We start from the raw sequence: 25,621 nt of genomic DNA on the forward strand, positions 1-25,621 counted from the left end.
AACTCTGATCAAAGCAGTCTCTGTATTGTGACATGCTCGAAATCCAGACTGGAATTCATCATTAATGTCATTCCTTTAGAGGAAGGATCATAATTGAGTTGAAACTACTTTTTCAAGGATTTTAGATATAAAAGGTTGTAACAATTCTCCATAAAAGGGAAGGAAGGAGGCGGGAACCGGCAGACATTAAACACAAATTTTTTATATAAATAATAACAGCCGGCGGCCCCTCACGGACGACCGCCGGCGAAATAACATAAACAACAAATATAAATATAAATACAAACGTAAAACAAGTTCGGGCCCGATCCTCTCTCTCCGACGGTACGGTCGCTCGTTCCTCTTATATGCTCCCTATCTCCTACGTGATTCGAGGCCGGTGTGCGCACAGCTGGCACTAATTCACAATTACTCACCGGACTCGAACCACGTTCTCACCCCGCCTACTCTACTACAAAGGTAAATTCGATATAGGCCTGTAATTCCCTAGTTCTTTAGGGTCGAGTTTGGGTTTTTTGACAAGGGGCCTTGTAACAGCCACCTTAAATGCTTTAGGCACATGTCCTTATGTCAGAGATGAGTTAATAATACTGAGAAGAGGATCTATAATTTCCGGGAGCATTTCTTTCAGTAGTTTTGTAGGTATAGGGTCTAGCACGCATGTTGTTGATTTGAGTGATCTAATGATTTTAGAGAGTTCATCGTGATCTACTGTAGAAAATAATTGCAATTTCTCCTTAGGGGTGCTGTAGTTAGTTTGTTCAGCGCGTTTCACTTCTGGTTGCATTGTTATAATTTTTTCTCTAATATCATGGATTTTACTTGTGAAGTAGTTCATAAATTCATCACTGTTATGCTGATAATCAGAATCTGAAGTCGCTGACGACCTATTTTTTGTTAATTTAGCCACGGTGTTAAATAAAAACCTAAGGTTGTTGTCGGGATCTGTCAGAGTGGGGAATCGAACTCGGGCCTCCGGCATCAAATTCTTCGATTCCACCACTGAACCACGGGAGAGGTATGAAAAGAATTAAATCTAAGTATTAAATCTAAAGTATTATTAAAGTATTAAATCTAAAGTATTATTAAAGTATTAAATCTAAAGTATTATTACGAAGGTGAGTGGGTCCTGACACATGTTGACTAACGCCCATGGAGTTAAGAGTGTCTTTGAAAGCCATTCCCAAGGCATCTATATCATTATCTACATGGATGTTAAAGTCACCAATGACAATGACTCTATCTGCAGGCAGTACTAGTTCTGATAAGAACCCACCAAATTCTTTAATACAATCTGTGTGGTGCCCTGGAGGCCTATATACAATAGCTAGAATAAATTTTAAAAATGTTTTGTCCTTAGTATTAGCTGTTGATACGTGAAGTACCATGACTGCAATTTAAAATTAGACTTCTGAGAGGTGATAAAATAATTATTGTAAAGTGCCGCGACACCTCCCCCTCTACCTTTTAGACGAAGCTCGTGTTTATATTAATCTTGGGGAACGGATTAATTTAGAGTAATATAATCATCTGGCTTTAGCCATGTTTCTGTCAAACAGAGCATGTCTATTTTATGATCGGTTATCATATCGTTAACAAAAAATGCTTTATTTGAGAGAGATCTAATATTAAGCAATCCGAGTCGTAACAGTTGATTATCTGTATTTTGTTCATGTTTGATTTGTTTAACGTTTATTAAATTACTTTCAAGAGGTTTACGCATTATCTTAATGTGGACGGGTTCAAGGGTTTGAGGAAGAAAGGAGTCGGGGTTGGCGTGGCTGGGAAAACTGTGACAATCTTTATTCAATAATACTTCCGGGTTTCAAACTTCCGGCTTCAAAATAAAAGTTCTACACGATCTTTCTTGATCGAAGATTCTTTCTGGTAATTTCCTTGGACGCAACATCTCTCGGTTCTGGCGCACACACCCGTCTTCCCAGCCGGTCTCTCTCTGTCCTTCCAGATCCGCCATTGGGTTTTAAAGCGTCTCCTCGCCAATTACTAGAACGAGAAGCAGGTGTTTTCACTAAGCCGTTGATCTGCCTACTCACCGTCTTTCTCCCGACACTCCCTCTCCGCGCAGACCGTGCTGAACCACGCCCACCTCGCCACATAACCCCACCGCCCGACTCAGGCCGGGTTCCCATCCGGCCTGTAGCTTCCTCCCCCCCTCCTGGATAGGAAGTCAGCCACGGCCATCTGCGTCCCCGGCCTGTGGATCACCTGAAATTTGAAGGGTTGTAATGCGAGATACCAACGAGTGATCCGCACGTTGGTATCCTTCATGTGGTGGAGCCATTGGAGAGGCGCGTGGTCCGAACAGAGCGTAAACTCCCGCCCCAGGAGGTAATAGCGAAGGGTGAGGACGGCCCACCTGATCGCCAGGCATTCCTTCTCGATGGTGCTGTACTTCGTCTCCCTCTGTGAGAGCTTACGACTGATGTACAGCACCGGACGGTCCTCTCCCCTTACCTCCTGGCACAGAACCGCCCCCATGCCCCTGTCCGATGCATCGGTCTGCAAGAGAAAGGGAAGAGAAAAGTCAGGAGAGTGCAATAACGGTCCACGGCACAGAGCAGCCTTCACCTGGGTAAACCCCTGCTGGCACTGCTCCGTCCATTGGACGGTATCTGGTGCCCCCTTTTTAGTGAGGTCAGTCAGCGGGCTGGTGAGGTCCGAATATTTGGGTACAAACCGCCTATAATATCCCGCCAGCCCCAGGAACTGCCGCACCTCCTTTTTGGTCTTGGGTCTTGGTGCGGACGCAATCGCGGCTGTCTTGTTAATTTGGGGACTCACCTCCCCGTGACCCAAGTGGAAACCCAGATAACTTACCTCTACCCGCCCAACTGCACACTTCTTCGGGTTGGCCGTTAGTCCCGCACCTCTCAGCGAAGCGAGGACTGCTCTCAGGTGCTGCATAAGCCGCTCCCAGTCATTACTAAATATGATGATATCATCCAGATACGCGGCGGCATATGCAGCATGCGGTCGGAGTATGCGGTCCATGAGGTGCTGAAAGGTCGCAGGAGCTCCGAATAACCCGAACGGAAGTGTAACGAATTGGTGTAAACCGAATGGCGTGGTAGAAGCTGTCTTTTCTTTGGATAAGGGAGATAGAGGGATCTTCCAAAATCCTTTCGTCAAATCCAATGTCGAATAAAAACGAGCCGTACCTAGTCGGTCTAATAATTTGTCAATTCGTGGCATTGGATGTGCATCGAAATTCGATACAGCATTAACCTTTCGATAGTGCACAAAGAACCAGACTGAGCCGTCGGTTCTAGGCACTAAGACTATCGGGCTCGCCCAATCACTGCTGGACTCTTCTATTACGCCCATGTCCAGCATCGCTTCTAATTCCTTCTGAACCACCATTTTTTTGTGTTCAGGTAGTCTATATGGGCGGTTGCGCACTATCGCACCCGGTTTCGTCTCAATGTGGTGCTCTATGAGATTCGTGCGGCCGTGTGGGGGCAAAAAAACATCCGCAAATTCTGCTTGTAATCTCACAACATCCATGACCTGGGAGGACGAGAGATTAGATTAGATTCAACTTTATTGTCAGTACACATATACAAGTACAGTGTAACAAAATGTAGTTTAGGTCTAACCAGAAGTGCAATTAGCAAGTGCAGGATATACAGTGTGAATAAATACAGAATAGAATATTAGGAAAATACTATACAATGGGCATGTACTATGAAAATATGACAGTCGGTATGTACTATGAACAATATAAACAGAAGGCTATATACTGTGAACATTAATGTACAGGTGGTTATGAACAGATAACAATATAGACTATACAATAGTGCAAGTGACTTGAGTATGCATTAGTTACAGACATTAGCTATTAAAGTTACAGTGCAGTAGATGAGTTGATGCAGTTATTAAAGGCACGGTGCAGTACATGAGTTAATGCAGTTATTGAAGTTATAGTGCAATACATGAGTAGATGCATTTATACAGTTACAGTGCAGTAGATGCGTTGATGCAGTTATACAGTTACAGTGCAGTAGATGAGTTGATGCGGTTATTAAAGGTACGGTGCAGTACATGAGTTAATGCAGTTATTGAAGTTATAGTGCAATACATGAGTAGATGCAGTTATACAGTTACAGTGCAGTAGATGCATTAATGCAGTTATTGAAGTTATAGTGCAATAGATGAGTAGATGCAGTTAGTTATGCAATAGATGGAGTAATGCAATAGATGAGTTACAGTGCAGTAGATGAGTTAGTGCAGTTATTGAAGTTACAGTGCAGAAGATGCGTTAATGCGGTTATTAAAGTTACAGTGCAGTAGATGCGTTAATGCATTTATTAATGTTATAGTGCAATAGATGAGTAGATGCAGTTAGTTATGCAATAGATGGAGTAATGCAATAGATGAGTTACAGTACAGTAGAGAAGTTGGTGCAGTTATTGAAGTTACAGTGCAGTAGACGAGGTAATGCAGTTATGAAAGTTACAGTGCAGTAGATGAGGTAATGCAGTTATGAGAGTAGTCCATTAGTGCAAATGAGCATTCAGTGTAATATTCCTGGTGTGCAAGTGAGCAGTATAGAGTGCAAATGATGCTATGTGTGTGTAAACAGTCTGGTAGAGCAGATAACATGAAGTACTGGTGTGTACAGTTCAGTCATGCTTGGCTGCCCTGTAGTGCAATGTGAAGATGATCTCCCCCTGGAGCCAGGGATTGCACCTCGGTGTTCACTCTTGGTCCGAGATCATCTTCTCTACTCACTGTCATCGCCAGCATCACGGTGTTCGCCTCACTCCCCTTTTTGAGCAGGTTGAGGTGATAAATTTGATGTGCTCCGCTCCTATCTGATCGAACTCCTCATAATTGAGATCTCCTACTTGTCGTGTGACCTCAAATGGTCCTTGCCACTTGGCGAGTAATTTAGAACTGGACGTTGGAAGTAATACAAGTACCTTCTCTCCCGGTGCAAATTTACGTAGTCTGGCGCCCCTGTTATATTGCTGACTCTTTTTGTCCTGGGCCTGTAACAAATTCTCCATTGAGAGCCGCCCCAGTGTATGGAGTTTTGTTCGCAGGTCAAGGACATATTGAATTTGATTTTTGCTTGCGGAAGGTCCGTCCTCCCAAGCCTCTCTTAGGACGTCTAAAACCCTGCGAGGCTGACGACCATAGAGGAGCTCAAAGGGGGAAAACCCTGTGGAGGCTTGGGGAACCTCGCGGACCGCAAATAACAGGGGTTCAAGCCACCAATCCCAATTCTTGGTGTCTTCATGAACGAATTTCCACATCATGGTTTTTAACGTGCGATTAAAACGTTCGACCAGCCCATCTGTTTGTGGGTGGTAGACGCTGGTCCGAATCATTTTAATCCCCAATAATCCGTACAGTTCGCGGAGTGCCGTGACATAAACGCCGTGCCTTGATCGGTGAGAACCTCTTTTGGGATTCCCACCCGGGAGATTAATCGAAACAGCGCGTCCGGAACACTGGCAACACTGGTCCAATAACCTCTCTCTCCTGGCTCACCCAGCTCCGGAACAACTTGCGGTCCTCCTGATGGGATGAGGGCCTGGAACCGTCTCTCTTGATCTTCTCTCTGACCCAACAGGGCCTGGTGGTGTTGTTGGTGAAGACCAGCGAGTGATGAAATAACCTCCGCAAATGGCGATCCAGGCGGAGACTGCATGATGGCGGCGGCTGCTTCCTTTCTTCCCGGGTTTCGGCACCAATGTAGAAAGGTTCAAGGGTTTGAGGATGAAAGGAGTCGGGGTCGGCCCAGGGGCGCGGCAGCAAAGGTCGCCGTTCCACCGAAGCTTTGATGGTGGCCGCACTTGCGGACGCCCTTCGTCCGCGCTGCCCGAACTCTCCGGCACCGCGAGGCCACTCGGCGGCGAGGACTCTTCGACAGCATGTCTCTCCTTCCTCCCGGGTTTCGGCACCAATGTAATACAATTCATTAAAAGGGAAGGAAGGAGTCGGGAACCGGCAAACATTCAAAACATTAATAAAGTAATATAACAGCCGGCGGCCCCTCAAGGACGTCCGCCGGTGAACAAAACATAAATACAAATGCAAATACAAACATAACACAAGTTTGGGCCCGGTCCTCTCTCTTCGACGGTCTGGTCGCTCGTTCTCTTATATGCTCCATATCTCCTACGTGATTCTAGCCCGGTGTGCGCACAGTTGGCGATAATTCACAATTACTCACCGGACTCGAACCACGGTCTCGCCCCGCCTACTCTACTACGGTGTGGTTTAGATAAAGCTAGAAGGGAGTGTATGTACGTTTTTCCTTATATGTCTATTTAAACAGTAAGGTGGGTGATGAAATACCTGTGATATTATATGTCTGGGTCCCAGATTGAAAAAGTTTGTTAATTCCTGATATACATGATAAAATGTTAGTGTCTTCATTTACTCAAAAGCGCAGCACCGGAAAACTTGGAATGAACATCAAAAAGAAAAACAACAGAAAAATAAGAGCCGCCAGCTGAATTTTGGGGCTGATCAAACGAGTTTGCCTCGACAAAGTCGCGCCAACATCTCGAAGCTGCTGAATTTGGCAGGTTATCTTTAATAGAATCACAGCATTTGGGAAGCCAGGTTTTCATGGATTAAAGGCACATGCATCAAATTGCTCCGCTATGTCCCCATCTTTGATGTAGAGTAAATATTCTGGATAATTCTGGGTACTATAATTAGCAATCATCAGTGTGGTGTCAGTTATTCTTAGCATAAAAACACTTTAATAGGCTGTGTGTATTTAACTTTAGAATTGTATTTGTATGGATTTCAATGTGAAGAAGCCTTTTTTCACAGTGGCCACTAGCGCAGTGTACAGCTTTCCTGTAGCTCAGTGGTAAGAGCATTGCGTAACAACGCAAGGTTGTGGGTTCGATCCCAGGGGAAAGCAAATACCTATGTTAAATGTATAGGATAAAGCAATGTAAGTCGCTTTGGATAAAAGCGTCTGTCAAATGCCTAAATGTAAATGTAAATGTGCTCTGTCACAACAATTTACATGCCTGAGTATTCGCCTCTCTCTGGAATGTGTACCAGGACAGTAGTCATTTCTGTAAAACGTAAGTTTTGATCAAGTCCTATATCTCCATATATTTATTGCTTTATTCAATCATTTATTGATTTAATCATTGCTTTATTTATCTAGTTATTCTTGCTTTATTTATTTATTGATTAGTAGTATTTTAAACCGAGTTTATTTTTTTCACCGTTTCCTTCAAAGGGTGATTATTTTTCATCATATCCTCTAAAGTGCTGTTTATATGTTGTTATTTTGTTTTTCTTCTTCTCTCCCTTTTTTTTTGTTGTTGTTGTTGTTGGTTTTGTGAGTGTTTTCGTTGTATTTTGAACTAATAAAAAATGTTGATCACAAAAAATAAAGTGCTGTATATTTTTCATCACTTCCTTTAAAAACCTGTATTTTCATTTCCTTTAAAAGGTTTCATTCACGCGTAAATATGAAACAAGGAACACGGCATGCCGAGACATGCCCCGGAAAAATGGCCTCAAATGGTAGGTCCCCGCCCGTCTGGTGGGCGGATACAGTCTATAGGTCAACGCAATTTGAGTGGTCGCTCACACTGAGCTCCTCCCGAGTGACTGAGCTTCTCACCCTATCTCTAAGGGATCGTCCAGCCACCCTGCGGAGAAAGGTCATTTCGGCCGCCTGTATCCAGGATCTTGTGCTTTCGGTCATGACCCACAGCTCATGACCATAGGTGAGAGTAGGAACGTAGATTAACCGGTAAAGCAAGCCGTCCCAGTGCATGCTGAAGGTCATGGTCTGATGGGGCCAGCACGACAACATCATCCGCAAAGAGCAGAGATGAAATCGTGTGGTCCCCAAACCCGACGCCCTTCGGCCCCTGGCTGCGCCTAGAAATTCTGTCCATAAAAATTATGAACAGAACCGGTGACAAAGGGCAGCCCTGCCGGGGTCCAACATGCACCGGGAACAAGTCTGACTTACTGCCGGCAATGCGAACCAAGCTCCTGCACCGGTCGTACAGGGATCAGATAGCCCTTAGCAAAGGGTCCAGAATCCCATACTCCCAGAGCACCCTCCACAAGATGCTGCGAGAGACACAATCGAATGCCATCTCCAAATCCACAAAACACATGTGGATTGGTTAGGCAAACTCCCATGAACCCTCCAGCACCCTGGAGAGGGTATAGAGCTGGTCCAGTGTTCCACGACCGGGAAGAAAACCACACTGTTCCCCCTGAACCGAGGTTCTACCATCGGCCAGATTCTCCTCTCCAGTACCCTGGCATAGACTTTCCTGGGCAGGCTGAGAAGTGTGATCCCCAATAGTTGGAGCACACCCTCCGGTCCCCCTTCTTAAAAAGAGGGACCACCACCCCGGTCTGCCAGTCCAAAGGCACTGTCCCCGACCGCCACGCGGTGCTGCGGAGGCGTGTCAGCCAGGACAGCCCCACAACATCCAGAGACTTGAGGTACTCAGGGCGGATCTCATCCACCCCCGGAGCCCTGCCACTGAGGAGTTTCTTGACTACCTCGGTCACTTCAGCCCGGGTGATGGACGAGTCCGCCTCCGAGCCCTCAGCCTCTGCTTCCTCAATGGAAGACGTGACAGCGGGATTGAGGAGATCCTAGAAGTATTCCTTCCACCGCCCGATGATATCCCCGGTCGAGGTCAACAGCTGCCACCCTCCACTGTAAACAGCGTTGGTAGGGCACTGCTTCCCCCTCCTGAGGCGCCGGACGGTTTGCCAGAATCTCTTCGAGGCCGACTGATAGTCCTTCTCCATAGTCTCACCGAACTCTTCCCAGGCCCGAGTTTTTGCCTCCCCAACCACCCGGGCTGCAGTCCGCTTGGCCTGTCAGGACCCGTCAGGTGCCTCGGGAGTCCCACAAGCCAGCCAGGCCCGATAGGACTCCTTCTTCAGCTTGACGGCATCCCTTACTTCCGGTGTCCATCACCGTGTTGGGGGATTGCCGCCTCGACAGGCACCAGAGACCTTACGGCCACAGCTCCGAGTGGCCGCGTTGACAATGGAGGTGGAAAACATGGTCCACTCGGACTCAATATCTCCAGACTTCCTCGGGATCTGGTCGAAGCTCTGCTGGAGGTGGAAGTTGAAGATCTCTCTGACAGGGGATTCGGCCAAAGGTTCCCACAGTACGTTTGGGTCTGCCGAGTCTGTCCAGCTTCCTCCCCCGCCATCGGCTCCAACTTAAATATTGTGACCGGCGCTACATCACACCGCAGCGCTGAGGCCCTTGAGTCAGTTCAGTAAAGAGTGCTGTGATTGGAGGATGAAAAGATCATTGTAAATCAAAGCCTGGCACGAAGGTCTCAAAAATAACACAAAGCAATTCACATGTTTGACATCCATGAACACCTGTAACAATACTGCACATGTTTAATGGAAATTAATTCAAGATGTAACTTATTCAAAATGAGATATGTTTGTGTGAGCATTTGGCCTAATAGTTACATTTAAAGATTTAGCAGACAAAAATAAAACAAGTGAAAATGAAAATTTATTTCATTCTCAATTTTCACAATTTTGCACTATTGCCAAACAGCTTTGAAAATACATCATAGCATAGTTAGCAGAGACAAAGAGAAATACTCATTTTTAATGGCAATGACATAACTGCATCCATCTCAAAAAGAATTTCTCCAGGCACTTTCATCCCAGTCCAGGGGCCTCATTTATAAATGTTGTTTATGTTGTGTAGAGACCGTCATAAATTTCTTCAACGGCAGAGGGAGGCTGGAATGGCTTATATTTCCAAAAACCTGCAGCACTCTGAGATGCCGTCTGTTCAGACCCTGACGTGGCGCTAAACACTTTTCCACCTCAAAGAGCGGTTTTGTAAATGTGAACGTTGACGTGGATTTTTGCATTTTATGAGCCCCCAGATCAACAGTGGAAAACATTGTTTACAAAGATACGAACAGTACACGCTCATTATTTATTATAAATTGACATTTGAGATTTTATTGCCTGATAATAATGTTAATCCTTATGCAGTTTACATTACATTACATATGCTCTTCTACAAAGCCTGTCAAATCTTTCCAATCCCAAATGCTGCATTTGCATTTCCATCCCAAAACCACTACATCAAGCCATCCTTTTGAAACTGTATATACTGTAGATTTGTTTCTCATAATGTCATCATGTTCCTATTATGTTTCATTGTGTTAGTAAGCTGTATTTTTTGTCTTCATCTATAAAACTAGGGTATAATTACTGAAATGGGGCTGAACTGGTGAAAACTGGCATCTGTGCTTATCTGAAATAATTTTTCAAAATACAGAAAGAACATGTAAAATGTTTATAGTACATCTTTCAATATTTTTCGATCATTGAAGGGATACTTCAACTGTAGAGGAAATGTAGATTTTTTTTTATGCTTATGCAAACTAATGTAAGAATATGCATTTACTTTGACTAACACAAGTGTGAGATTGTAAGTGATTTCTCTCTTTCATGTGCCAAAGCAGAGGCCTGGATAGAGGTCAGAGAACAATCAGTTCTGTAGAACGAATAATGTCTTGTGTTATTAAGAATTGAAGATGTGCATGGCCGTGGAGCTGTGGATAACATTGTAACATGAGTCAGCAGGTGACTTAAATGAGAGATTATTGTTCCACTCTCTGTTCTTTGGTCTCATCTCTCAGAGAAGTTTACCCAACACACCCAGATATTACAATTCTGTCTTCATTTACTCACCCTCAGATTGTTCCAAACCTGTATAAATGTCCTTGTTTTGCTGAACACACAGGAAGATATTTAGAAGAATGTCAGATCTCACCCACCATTTACTGCCATAGTAGGGAAAATAAATACTATCTGATGTGAGTCAACAGGGTGAGATTTGACAATCTTCCAGAAAACTTTTCTAGATTCCATATACAATCCTTTACTGCACAGCTAGCTGTGGATAATCTCTTACATATTCAAGTTGTTTTTTAAAAAGCATACTTTTATGAGCAAGCATCACGATGTAATGTTATGTAATGGTGTGCATCTCGAGACAAAACAATCGCACTGATATATTTCAAGATAGAAGAAGTTCACCACACCTGTAACAGCCCGCCCCTTAGTGAATGTAATGATAGCTTTTTTACACATGAAGTGCGTTTGAAATTTAGTGGAATAAAATCATTTCAATGTTGTAGAAAAAACAACCATTTTACCATGAAGTTTCAAATTGCAAACCTGTTTACATGTTCTTTACATATTTGGGTATTTTTGTATAATGGATTGTGTGCTGGTGTCCATATTTTAAAGTTTTTAACAGATTTTCATTCTTATTATTATTAGGTGAACACTCCCCTGACATTTTCTGTCCTGTAAAAGTCAAGAGTAGCTGAGCATGTGGTGACCGTTGACAGTTCTCTAAAGCATCCTCTAAGAGCAAGGCTCAATCATGTTTGCATTAAATAGGAATTTAGCGATACTTTAAGTCTTGGGTTGTCGCGTTTGCCTGAATAGATATATATATATAAACCCAAGAAGCTGTCGTCCATTAGTTGAATAGAGGAAAGCTATGTTGTTCTCGTCTAGGGGTGCCCAAACTCGGTCCTGAGGGCCAATGTGTCCTGCAGAGTTTAGGAGAACGGTGCACTGGTCCTCCAGCCCTGAGTTTGGGCACCACCATTCTGGATGTTCCTTGTTTTCATTCATCTGTACCACCGTTGTACATGTCAGCAAGTTTTCTGAAGCGTGGACCCCAGTCATTGAGATGATCATAATCCTGGTCACCATCACCGCTGGAGGAGGAAGTGATTGAGCTGAGCGATCCCGCCGTAGAGCCGTTGCCCTGGTAGTCAAACACTAAGAGTGAGTCGTATGGAGGAGCGGTAGGATCCTGGTCAGCTGCTCTCAGACCCTGCCAACACAAAGAGTGTGTTAAACAGTCAAACACTTCACTGTCTGCTCATCATCTGATGACTTGTCAATTAATGCTTGTGTGTTCTGTTGCTGAGTGACTAACGGCAGAAATCGGCAACAAAAGGATCTTGGGTCCAGTTAGCTGTAGTGACTTTATATAAAACATCCTCTATACTCGCGCATCAAGAGTCAATCAAATACTGTTTGTTTAATGCTATTCCACCTCACTGATGAAGTCTTCAATATCTCCAAGATGGGGGGCGGTGGATCTGACAGGATACTGGGGCTGAGGGTGCAGCGGTCTCTCGTCCAGTCTGCGTACACCAGTGGACCCGATGCCATGGTTCTCTAGTTCTGCCTGCTGCAGCTGACTCAGGTCATAATCCTGTTTACACACACAAGGGACGTCATCTACATCTAGTGCAGAACACAATGACATTTACAAAGCAAAGTTCACAGCGGAATCATGTCACATCACAACATAATAAAGAGTGTGCACATACATTCTCTTGATTTCAAAGATGTCTCGCTGTACGCTATGATAGAAATGCAGATTCTGAGTTTATATCCAGTGTTGGGCAGCTACTTGGAAAATGTAGTGAGCTGAGTGAACAGTTACTAGACATGAAATGAAGCTTCACTACACTAAAGCCTCCACCCTGGTGATGTAGCAAGCTAAGATACAGCAACATGGCAAATGTAGATTATTAGATTATTATTTTTAAAATGATCAATTAAACTTTCAGTCAAACAGAAATGAACTTTTCCTGTAAGGGGATTTTTTTATCACATAAACATTTACATTTTATGCATTTGGCAGACGTGATTTATTAACACATGTATTCCCCGGGAATTGAAACAACGATCTTTTGAGCTGCTGAAGAGATGCTCTACCGCTGAGCCACAGGAACATATTTGACACTAATACAGTGTCTTTTATATCAAATACTTACAGTACATTTAAATAATTAATTCAGCAAATAAGAACACTAACACGTAGACAGTAAAACATGATCAACATCAACAAAAGCCATCTTAAAACTGCAGAGGTTACATCTGTGATGTCTTATTACAAAGACTGTTTAATGCTGCACAAATGTGCCATAACTGTTAATACAACAATTGTATAATGTATTAAGATATCATTTTAAGTGCATAAAGTGCATAATAAGAATATAAATAATAAAAGGACAAAAGGCTGTTTTGTCTTTGAGAAAAATGAGTCTGAGGAGCATGTGCAGTAGCAGCCTTTGCCATGGGGTCACTCCACTCGCACTAGAAAGGTTGCGGACACACCAGTGTTGTAGGGGCTTGAGGCAAAACTTTCACCAAAATCATTTTAAAAGACCCTCATAGTCTTTGATCAACAGATATCAGTGTTTCCTTACTGATTGAATCAAGTGGGTCGAATTCAATTCAATTGAATGGATGACCGGTGACTACGACTGTCGGCTGTAGTACTTATACTTCTATTCTACTAAAAAAATAATGTATGCATTATTTAAGGATCCAAAATTTACAAAATGTTATTATGGAAATCACAATCTGTTAAAAAGATTTGTTTATTAACTAAAGTTAATGACAAGGAAACTAATTCAGTATAAACAAATTGACTCGTTTTAACAATACTTGTTAAGAGTTAAATCTTAAATAAAATAGTTTATAAAATGGAGTATATTTATATATTATATTATTATATTTCATCACAGGTGAGTGTTGGGGGTCTCCGAATTGCAAAGGCCACCCCTGAGCAAATGACATATCATTAATATAAAAACAACAGGTGTTCATTACAGAAGATCAATGGCCTAACAGGGTGTGCCGGCACCACCTAAAGTACAGTAATCCGATTCAGTGATCCGATTGTGTGGCTGATTGTGAAGACCACTCTTGCTGCTGCATTCTGGATCATCTGAGGAGATCTGGTTTTACAAAATGGAAGACCAGCCAGTAGAGCGTTGCAGTAGTCCAGTCTGGACAGGATGAAAGCTTCGACAAGGACTTGCGTAGCATACTCAGACAGGAAAGGTCTAATTTTTCTAATATTATAGAGGATGAATCTAAAGAATTGGCTGGTGGAGGCAACATGGTCTGCGAAGTTCTGCTGATCATCAATTACTAGTCCCAGGGTTCTAGCCTTTCTGGAAGGTGTAATGGTTGATGAATTGAGTTGGATGGAAAGGTCATGCTGAGTCTTCGGGTTGGCCGGGATCACGAGCACTTCTGTTTTTGCAGATTCAGCAGTGGGTGATGGTCCAGGCATGCCGAGATGCGTTCAGAAACCTTTGGATCATTAGGCTGAAATGACAGGTGGAGCTGTATGTCATCCGTATTGCAGTGACAGGAAAAGCCAGGTTTTCGATTGACAGAACCTAGGGACTTTATGTTTATGGAAACGAGTAGCGGTCCAAAAGCTGAGCCCTGGGAGACCCATGTACTGAGATGCTGGGTTTCAGAGACCTCACCTCCCCAGGATACTCTGAATGATCCAGGAGGATGAGTGCAGCTGATTAAGAGGATGCCTTTGCCAGTCTCTGGGCTTCTATGACTGAGCGCAGTGCAGTCTCTGTGGAATGACCGCTCTTGAAACCAGACCAGTTGCAGTTCAAGAGGTTGTCGTTTGTGAGAAAGAACATTTGTATTTGTTGCATCCTCAACTCAAACAGAGCAATTTCCAATTTAAAATTACTTTCAAATTATTCAATACATACAAAAATATAAAACACAAAACCAATCATAACTTCATTGTCATAGAATTCTGTTGTAGTACTATAGTAAGCAACATTTATCTGTCAACAATGTTCAAGTGAGCTGTGGCAACAGCTGCAATGAGACTTTTCTCTCTTTTTTCTTTATATGTACCATGGCTGAAAAAGGGTTGTGGTTGGTAAGTGGTTTATGTCCTCAGGGCAACATATTTTGTTGATCTAAGGACAACATTTTAATAAAAAAAACCTAAACCCACACCAAACCCCAACCATAACTGTGAGAATCTGGATTTCGTCCTGTCCTCCACAAATACTGCATCTGTGTTTATTCCAATATTCATCATATGTATTCATATTATTCACTTCTATTCATAATATTTGCTCCTTACTTTCTTGTTGTTTAACCTCGTTGAAAGTTGTATCGGATCTTATGCTGTCTTATGTTGATATAAGCATCTGTTGTTCTCCATATCAAGGTTCCTAATGATGCCTATGGACAATTGTTTTATTATTGTAACATTAAATACGATCATATCTGATTGTTTAGGAGGAAAGACTAAACAGAAAGTCTGGTGATTTTCCACTGTTTTGGTGGTTTTATATGACGCCTCCTGATGCAAGCTTATAAGTATTAGTCCTAAAATAATAAACATTGGACTCTGATTGAACAAGCACTTGTGTCTGTGTCAAACTTTGTCTCCAGGCCTGAAACTCTGTGTGTTCCGTCGACTAGACTCTTCAACCGTAGAATATTGTTAGACAAGGGGACATAAGAAGTTTACATTCTTTCAGTTGGGGGCTCGTCTGAGGGGAGACTCTTCTCTCATTGAACCAGAGAGAACAAAGACCTCTGGGGCGCACTGATGATCGGTTCACTTACCTACATTAAAAGGGGTAAGTGTTTTTCTATACAGTTCTATATGACTTACAGAAATCTAACGCTTACCCTGTAGGATTCTTGTGTGTTTAAATTCATGTTAGTGGGAGTTGATTCTCCCATTGTTGTACCAGTGAGGCTGGCGACAGTAATTAATAAATAATTATTAACGAATATGAATAGGTTTCAATTCATGTTAGTGGGATTCGACTTCCCATTGTTGTGACAGCGAGGCTGGCGACAGTAATTAATAAAATAATTATTAACGTACGAATATGAATGGTTAATGCAGTCTTGATCAGACTGTAATTTGGGATCGAAGTGTTAGCTTTGAGGAGGCTTTGTTACTAAAAAAAAGAAAAAAAAAGAAATAAAATCTGTTTAATGTTTATTCTAAAAGATAACATTCTTACAGTTAAAATTTAAAATATTATTGATATCACTGTTACTGCATGATATATTGAAATATTGTTATCAGGAAAAGGACGGTGAATTTAATATCCACCTCTGATCACAATATAAAACATGCAGCACTGTTGAAACGGTTTGTCGATTGAACACAAGGGTTTTTCTTTGTTTTGTCTGTACTGTACTGTCTTATCACCGCCGGGTTTGAAGTGTAACATGGAAAATTCTGTTTCGAGGCCACTGCCGGGCGAAACGCCAGTCGCCTGTATGTACAGAAATAATCAGGGATTTTTTACAGATCTATATGTTAGCAATATCGCAAGATGGTTGGAGGGAATAAAACCGAAAATTCACATTCCCTATCAGAGGGAAGGGTCCTTTTCTGATGAGTGTATGTTATTGGCAAAGGGTATGTCACAGGAAGGCTGGGGAGACCCAATATGGGATTATCCATACATGAATAAAGCTTATGCAGTATGGAAAGACATGAAAAAGGTTTGGGACCAGGGTCCGGAAAAAACAAAAAAATTATTGCGTATGCAAATCAAAACCGGTGGCCATTAGAAAAGCCGCCGGGATATACAAACCCTTGCCAGACACAGTTTTCTCCCTCTGCACCATCACTGTCGATAAAACCAAAAGAGATAAATGCGGAAAAGTTAATTGATAAACTTAATGTAACTACAAACCCTCAAAATTCAATGGTTTGGGTACTTGCTGGAAACACGCTAAATGATAGACCGTTGAGAAAAGTTTGCCCTCCCCACAATATCAATTGAAAATGATAAAATCACAAACAGCGATACGGGGGCAAACCCACATGCATTGTTGGGGAAACTTTTACAGATGTTGAAATATTTTTTTAGACAGATAAGAGTGTTTCTAGGGAGTCAACAGGTCTTATCTTTTGAAAGAGGCAGCAAGAGAGACTTTTGTGCGTATTAAGAAAGCATGGATTGAAGATTCTAAATTGCCATTAAATAATGACATAAAGCCTCTGTTTTTTTAGCACTCTGTTAAATAACATGAATCATAAAAAAGCGCAATTGATCAGAATAACGATTTCAAACTTGCATGATATGACTTTAGAGAATGTCATGTTTATAGGCTATCTAGAAAAAAGGAACATTGAACAAACGTCTGTAAATCCGCAATTGCCGCATCCTAGCCAAAGAAAGAAGTCAGAAATAATCTGCTTTCATTGCGAAGGAGGGGCCATTACAACGAGAGTGCAGACAGTTGCACAAGTTTCACACACACACACCACAGAGCAGACATGAGAACACCGGTGCTTCATATCCAACTGAGTGGCATTCAAATCAAGCATAGGGATACTCACAGAGAGATGTCGGTTCTAATTTATGTGAGATAACCCTAACATTTTCGAGTAATGTGGAGGCCAATGGTCTTAAACCATTTTTCCACAAATTCACAATTATTCCAGGTGCTCCACTAAATCTTTTAGGTCGTGATATGATGCATGAATTAGGCATGGACATTAAGTTTACTGATAACAAGGTTGTTTTTCCTTTCTGTCTAGTTTAAAGGCATCTGTCGATCCTCTGCCTACGAGTGGACTGATAAGCGGCTCAAGGGTAACTCCCTCCGGTAGCAGCATATCTATAGGGGCGGACACCATGATTAACCCTTTGTTATGGTCTCAGTTCAGGGATGAAACTGGTTTCATTGACATGGAACCTCATCGGGCTAAACTTAAAACAAACAAACCTGTCTACATTAAACAATACCCTTTGTCTAAAGATAAGGAACAAGGCATTCAACATTTGATTGAAAACTTTGTCAAGCAGGGTGTCCTCAAACAAACACACTCACCATATAACACACCAATTAATCCTGTTTTGAAAGCGGATGGGAAAACTTGGAGATTAACTCAAGATTTAAGAGCAGTTAATCAGTTAATCATACCACTCGCACCAATTGTGCCTGATGTTTTGACTGTTATGAATTCAGTGCCACATTCACACAAGTATTTCACAGTAATTGATTTGTGTGCAGCCTTTTTCTCTGTACCTGTGCACCCAGATACTCAGCCTTTGTTAGCATTTACATTTAAGGGGCAGCAATATTCATGGAAACGCCTTGCTCAGGGCTATGTAGACTCACCCGCTGTCTTTTCTGCAGCAGTGCACAGAACTTTGGCCAAAATGACTGATCTGCCTTCAACAGTGTGTGTGCTTCAGTTTGCAGATGACATACTCGTGTCGGGGGAGACGGAGGAGGACTGTGAAAAAGCATCTATAATTGTTTGCAATGTACTTGCCGAAACAGGTTTTAAAGCCTCTAAAGAGAAACTGCAATGGGTTCAATCCAAGGTAACCTATCTGGGACATGTGCTGATGCAGGGTCTCAGAGCAATATCCACAGATAGGGTCCAGCTGATCAGAAAGGTTAAGTCCCCACGAACAATACAGGAGCTACAAAGCTTTCTGGGACTAATTAACTATTGTAGACAGTGGATACCTGACTGTGCGATTCACGATAGGCACCTGAGGGGTCTGATAGATCACAAAGCTCCACCAAACACAGCATTGGAGTGGACTGCGGAAGCTGATGAACATTTCAATGCTTTGAAAGCAGCCATCACAACAGCACCAGCATTGGGCCTGCCGGACTACACCAAGCCTTTTCACTTGCATGTTAGGGAGACAGTGGGTGCAGCTCTAGGGCTCCTGTTGCAACTTCATTGCTCAACATATAGGCCAGTTACATATCTGTCTAAAAAGTTAGATAACATAGTGACAGGTATGCCAGCATGTCTTCGTGCTGTGGCTGCAGCTGCTCTGATTGTACAGATGGCTGAGAAAACTGTGCTGTCACACCCTTTAATATTATATGCATCCCATCCGGTAGGTGTAATTTTACACAACATGCAAACACAACACATGACAGCGCAACGACGCTCAGGTTTCGAGGCTACTCTGTTGGCAACGAAAAATCTTAGCATTCAAACTACAGCAAACATTAATCCTGCTTTGCTGGGTATTTTGGGTATGGTAGACATGGCAGATTTTAATGTTGAACATGATTGTATCTTTGAACTGACCACCTCTTACTCTTCTAGGTTTGATCTGTTGGATACGCCCCTAGAGGGGGGAGAACACATTTATGTTGATGGGTCTTGTTCAAAGCCATCTGACGGTGTCTACCTCTGTGGCTATGCTGTGGTTTCCGAGTCAGGAGAGGTAAAAGAAGCTTTTGCTCTAGATTACAATTCGGCTCAAACTGCAGAGTTGATAGCATTAATCCGGGCCTGTGAGCTGATGACAGGAAAGAGAGTAACAATTCACACCGATTCTCGATATGCTTGGAGAGTTCTTCACCATTATGCCAGAATGTGGGAAGCGAGAAGTTTTAAAACTGCTGATGAAAGCCAATAGCACATGCAAATCTGATAGGACAGTTAACTGAAGCAGTTCAGCTTCCACTCGAAGTGGCCATAGTAAAGGTCAAGGGTCACGCTTCGGGGGAGGATGAACAGACTATAGGTAACAGAAGGGCTGATGAAGCCGCAAAGGCAGCAGCCCAAGCTCAGATTAAATCACCATTTCATCAAAAAATTGAATCACAGGTAGCAATGACGGTGCAAATCACGAATGTACCTGATATTGATATCAAAATCCTGCAAAGTCAAACAACACAGGGAGACTTAGAGCATTGGAGAAAAAATGTTTGCACTCCTGACAAGGAAGGGATTATGAGAGATGAACAGGGTAGAATAGCACTACCGGAATTAGGGTTAATCATCCTAATCAGACATTACCATGGGTTATCTCACACCAGTTGTGCAAAAGTAGTTCAAGCAATTAATCAATTGTACTGTATAGCCGATGTTCATAGAACAGCAAAGCTTGTTTAGGATGCATGCTTAACATGTGCTCAGGTAAATCCGCACAAATCAGCTAAGCACGATGCATTGACACATCCGGAAGCTCCTTTTCAACATTTACAAATTGATTTTACGCACATGCCGTCAATAGGTAACTTAAAATATCTTTTGGTAATTGTTGATCGATTCTCAAAGTGGCCTGAAGCATTTCCATGCGCAAAGGAAGATGCTAAAACAGTGGTAAAAATCTTAACGAAGGAGATTGTGCCAAGGTGGGGCGTACCGGCCAGATTGGAATCGGATAACGGGACGAGTTTCACATCAAAGGTAACACAGCTCTTAGCAAAAACATTGTCTATTGATTGGCATTTTAATATTCCATATCATCCGCAAAGTGCAGCAGTCGTGGAGAGATGCAATCGAACACTGAAAACACGACTAACAAAAGCTGTACTGGATACAGGAAGAAAGTGGGTTGATTTATTGCCCGCAGTCTTGGCAGAAATAAGAATGACCCCATCTTCCACAACAAAATTATCACCTATCGAGGTACTAATGGGTAGACCTTTCCCGACCCCGTGGGTCAAAGGCCGGTCTGGTATTTCTTGTTTAGGTGATCTTCAGGTGATCCAGGAAGACTACGTGACCTCCCTAGTCGAAAAGTTAAATTCGATATGTGCTGATGTTTCTTTGTGCCTTGCTCTTCCCTCAGAAAACCCTACTCATAACTTTGTTCCAGAACAAAAAGTCTTTGTGAGGAATCTGAAGCCAACAAAGGTTGGAGAACCAAAGTACCACGGACCAGCAACTGTGATTGCCGTCACACGGACAGGAGTTCTGACGGACTACCAGCCACAGTGGATACACGCTTCCAGACTGAAGTTGTGTTCTTCAGGAGAGCAGGCAAGCTCCAATTTAACATAGAATCTCAACAGGGGATTCACCTTAATACATCTCAGGGTAGAGAAAGCACTGACTAAGCTGAGGACAGAACTACCTTTTGTGAGGGTAGGGGCCACCCAAAGCAAGAAGATAGGAGGCCCATTGAGCCAACACTGCTGACTCCGTAGCTTCCCCTGAGGTGCATTGAGGGCCAAATTGAATCATTGAAATTATCCTTATCATGGGTATGTATACAGCTCCACTCAATGTGGAGAACGCAGGAGCTTACAGCAGACATGCTAGTAAATGATAAGGGTGACTGCAATATGCCAAAACAAATGTCTTTAATTGTACAAATGACTCTGAATATTCAAGAAGGAAGACCACCAACATCCGTAATGCGAGACTATAACTGTTAGTATACAGGAGAACCTTTTCAAGGTCCTGCATTTTATGTAAATGCTCGTCCCGCAGAATTAGGTGTGTGTTCCAAATCAGGCAGACATATAGTAGGAATGTCCGATTGTAGAAATGAAATTACTTTGTCTCAATCAAATAACGGACATCATTATTGCACCATACAATATCTCAATAAAACTACTGAGGGATTTGAATGTCCATTTTCACACCTAGACAGTTCACCAGGAATGGTGTGGATTTGTGGTGAAACTGCATATTACCATTTAGATGCAGGGGAATGGAAAGGTTGTTGTTATGCTGCTATTTTGTCCACAGGAACTAGCATAATGGAAAAGACAAATCTGGCCACATCTTTGAATAGACATAAAAGGGAAGTAAAACTGCCAAATTATTATGCAGGCCATAAAATAAGTGATCCATGGACTACTCCTCCCTGCGATGGGTTGGCACTCCATCCAGGGTGTATCCTGCCTTGATGCCCGATGACTCCTGAGATAGGCGCAGGCTCCCCGTGACCCGAGGTAGTTCGGATAAGCGGTAGAAAATGGATGAATGGATGGATGGACTACTCCTTGGGAAAACGTGGGATGGTCCCTAGCAGGTTTGTTTACAGGAACCGGTACTACTGTTGCTTTGAACAAAATCAATGGTCTGGCATGGCAAGTTCTTTCTTTGGAAAATGACACAGCACAAGCTTTAAACTTAATCTCTAACAAATTAAAGAAAATGAGAGTTGCCGTCGTGCAACATAGACTTGCTTTGGATATATTAACAGCAGAGAAAGGAGGAGTGTGCAAAATGCTACGAGTATCTTGTTGTTTTTCAATTCCAGATTATGCAGACGATGTCACCGAGATGAAAAGTTAAATTCGATATGTGCTGATGAAGCACATGAGAGAATCAGTTCGTCAACCCACACCGGTAGATGCAACATGGTTTCAATGGTTGGACAGCCTATCCGGGGGATGGGGATATTGGATAACCGGTACAGTAATTCCAGTTGTGATGACCATCTTAGCCTTGTTATTATTTTTGCCATGCATGTTGCAGTGTGTGGTCGGATGTGTTAAAAGATCTGTTACTTCCTTTACAACCAAAGGAACCGATCGAATGATGTTAGCAAAAAGAATGACTGACGTCAACCAGGCTATGCTGGTTAGACGCACATCTAAAGGTTATCGTCCGAAAGATCAGAATCAAACTTGGGGATCCATATTTGATCATAACAGCGATACGGACGAGGATGATAATGATTGTGTTCAAACACATGAGTTAGAACCAGAACCAATACCGGTGATAGAAGAACCAAGAAATGTTGATGAACGTGACGATGTAATGGAAGGAGATAATGGGCTTGACGATTCGGTAATTGAGATTGGCACGGTAGAGGATGAAGAATAGATATAATTATGTTTATGTTTTCGTTTTTATTGAGGGTGATTGGTGTTGTTATGTTTTTATTACAAATCAGTCCGATTGATCTTTTACCTCAAAGAACAGCTTGCAAACCAGAAAACCACATAAAAATACGCAAATGCAACTATCCTTTTATTAAAGATTTTGTATTAACCTTTTGTACTACTCTATATATATTTGTTCTTTAAAGGGACACAGAACGGCTTGTAAGACCGTTGGTCTGAAAGTGGCCATTGTGAGAATCTGGATTTCGTCCTGTCCTCCACAAATACTGCATCTGTGTTTATTCCAATATTCATCATATGTATTCATATTATTCACTTCTATTCATAATATTTGCTCCTTACTTTCTTGTTGTTTAACCTCGTTGAAAGTTGTATCGGATCTTATGCTGTCTTATTTTGATATAAGCATCTGTTGTTCTCCATATCAAGGTTCCTAATGATGCCTATGGACGATTGTTTTATTATTGTAATATTGAATATGTAATCATATCTGATTGTTCAGGAGGAAAGACTAAACAGAAAGTCTGGTGATTTTCCACTGTTTTGGTGGTTTTATATGACGCCTCCTGATGCAAACTTATAATAATAATAATAATAATAATGATGCATTTTATTTCATGGCGCCTTTCAGAACACCCAAGGTCACCTCACAGGCAATTTACAGGTAACTACATAGAACGAAACACAACAAGCAAACAGCAGATACATATAAAATGCATTAAAGTCTCAATAGATCATATTAAAAGGTTAAGAAAAAGCCTGTTGAAAAAGATATGTCTTAAGACGCATTTTAAAAGTCAATAAGCATTCGCTATTGCGAACATCAAGAGGAAGAGAGTTCCATAGGCGGGGAGCAGCATAACTAAAAGATCTGGCACCCATTGTAGTAAGTCGAATCCGAGGTAACACAAGAGAATTTGAGGATGAAGATCTGAGTGCACGTAAAGGAGTGTAAACATGAAGAAGTTGTGTAAGATATTGTATATATATTGATATATATATTGTAATACTTATAAGTATTAGTCCTTAAATAATAAACTTTGGACTCTGATTGAACAAGTACTTGTGTCTGTGTCAAACTTTGTCTCCAGGATCCTGAATACTCTGTGTGTTCCGTCGACTTGACTCTTCAACCGTATAATATTGTTAAGACAAGGGGACATAAGAAGTTTACATTCTTCCAATAACTTACCACTTAAATCAGAGGGAAATGATAAGTGAAAAACAATGATCTGGAAGCACCTAATCCTGGTTGGAAGATTAAATTTATAATAAAGTGTAAACTTATTTCAGAAATCTGATTGGTTGATTTAAATGTTGTCCCAGGGTCAACAAGATGTTGTCCGAAGGATATCAACCACTTGGCAAAAACAGGAGAGCCGGCTGAAAATGAGAGCTCCCATAAATAGATAGATCCAAAAGGCAGCAGTTCGTAAAGGGCATGTTTCCCAAAATCTGGGTACTCCTTTTCAACATTGCACCAAATCTTTGTCAGTCTGAAAACATAATCTGTGTGAGGACAACTCCATGATTTTTTTCCTAGAGACTGACAGGAGCGGTCTGGGTGCAGGTAGCCATATATATATTCCTTATATAGTCAAGTGCAGTTTTCTTAACTTCAATGTCAGGAAAATAGGTCTTGTGCTCAACGGAAAGTTTGTCCAAGTGTGTCTGTACTGTGTGTAGAATGCTCACTTAATCAGCTCCATCATTAAAAAAGCATGTGTTCAGCTGAGGGAAACTGCTGACATCTCCATCCCGGCATTTACTACCCCAGAGGTCAATATTCTTTATGAAACATAATTTAGCCAGTGAATATCAGTATGTAGCAGTCGTTTCTGGTGCTCAGATCTCAAGCCGTCTCAGAGTTTTTTGAACAGCCTGGCATTTAGTGGGCGAGATTTTATAAAATTATGTTTATGGCCGCGTCATTTAAGACTTCGGGGCATATTTGTTTTGAAGCTAAAGCTTCCCTGTAAATTATGCAGTGAATTGGTTTATTGCTCCGCTTGACCAGCTTTGCACAGGAGATGAAGCCACGGGTCCCCCCGGTCATTGACACTGTGCCGTCAGTGCAGATTTGCGAGCAACGCTGCCAGTCCAATGACTGCTTCATGAAAAATGAGTCCACGACATAGAAAATGTCCTCACCGGTGGTTGTTGCTAGTATTGGTTTACATAACAAAATATGCTCTGTAATATCTTTTGTGTCTTTATAGCGAACAAATGCAACTACATTTACATTTACATTTCGACATTTCGACATTTATCCAAAGCGACTTACAAAGAGTTTAGTAGCAAGAAGCGATAGTTCATACAGGACCATAATACATTAGGTGCCAATACAAAGTTACTGGTTTCAACAAAAGTTTTTTTTTTTTTTTTTTTTCATTTGTTTGTCAAGTATTCACAGAAGAGATGGGTTTTAAGTGGGTTTTAAGTAGTGTTTTAAATGTTGTGAGAGATGTGGTTGAACGGACAGAGATAGGAAGAATGTTCCACCAGGAAGGAGTTGTGAATGAGAAAGAGCGGGAGAGCGATTTACTGCTCTTATGGGAAGGCAATACAAGCCGCCGCTGGCTTGCTGAACGCAGGGATCTTGATGGGTTGTAGGAGTGCAGGAGAGTGTTGAAGTAAGCCGGTGCAGATCCAGTGATAGTCCTGTAGGCCAGCATTAGTGACTTGAATCTGATACGGGCTGCAACCAGTAGCCAGTGAAGAGAGATAAAAAGGGGAGTCACGTGAGCCCTTTTGGGCTGTTGGAAGACGAGGCGTGCTGCTGCGTTCTGAACCAGCTGAAGTGGTTTGATAGCCTTTGCAGGAAGACCAGCAAGGAGAGCATTGCAGTAGTCCAACCTTGAGATTACCAGGGCCTGGACAAGGAGTTGTGCCGCATGCTCCGTGAGATATGGTCTGATCTTTCTAATGTCGAATAAGGCATATCGGCATGACCGTGTTGTCTTTGCAATGTGATCATTGAAGGACAGCTGTTCATCAAATATGACTCCGAGGTTCCTGGCTGTTTTGGAATGGGTGATTGTGATATTGCCAAGATGGATGTTGAAATTGTGTTGGACCGTAGGGTGTGCCGGAAACACGAGTAGTTCGGTCTTGGCAGGGTTCAGCGGGAGGTGATGGTCTTTCATCCAAGCTGAGATGTCCTCGAGGC

At 42.3% G+C, this 25,621-nt stretch overlaps 1 protein-coding gene across 1 annotated transcript in view; it reads right to left on the reverse strand.

Annotated features, from left to right (window-relative positions):
* Window positions 1-9,501: 9,501 nt before the first annotated feature.
* Window positions 9,502-25,621, reverse strand: part of zmp:0000000625 (cadherin-2) — a 104,895-nt gene continuing 88,775 nt past the window's right edge. The window contains 2 exon segments of the mRNA XM_056744060.1: window positions 9,502-11,887; window positions 12,113-12,274. Coding sequence (XP_056600038.1) covers window positions 11,675-11,887; window positions 12,113-12,274 — 375 coding nt within the window. The 3' untranslated portion in view covers window positions 9,502-11,674.

This window comes from Triplophysa dalaica, chromosome 3 (assembly GCF_015846415.1).
Source record: "Triplophysa dalaica isolate WHDGS20190420 chromosome 3, ASM1584641v1, whole genome shotgun sequence".
Lineage (NCBI taxonomy): Eukaryota > Metazoa > Chordata > Actinopteri > Cypriniformes > Nemacheilidae > Triplophysa > Triplophysa dalaica.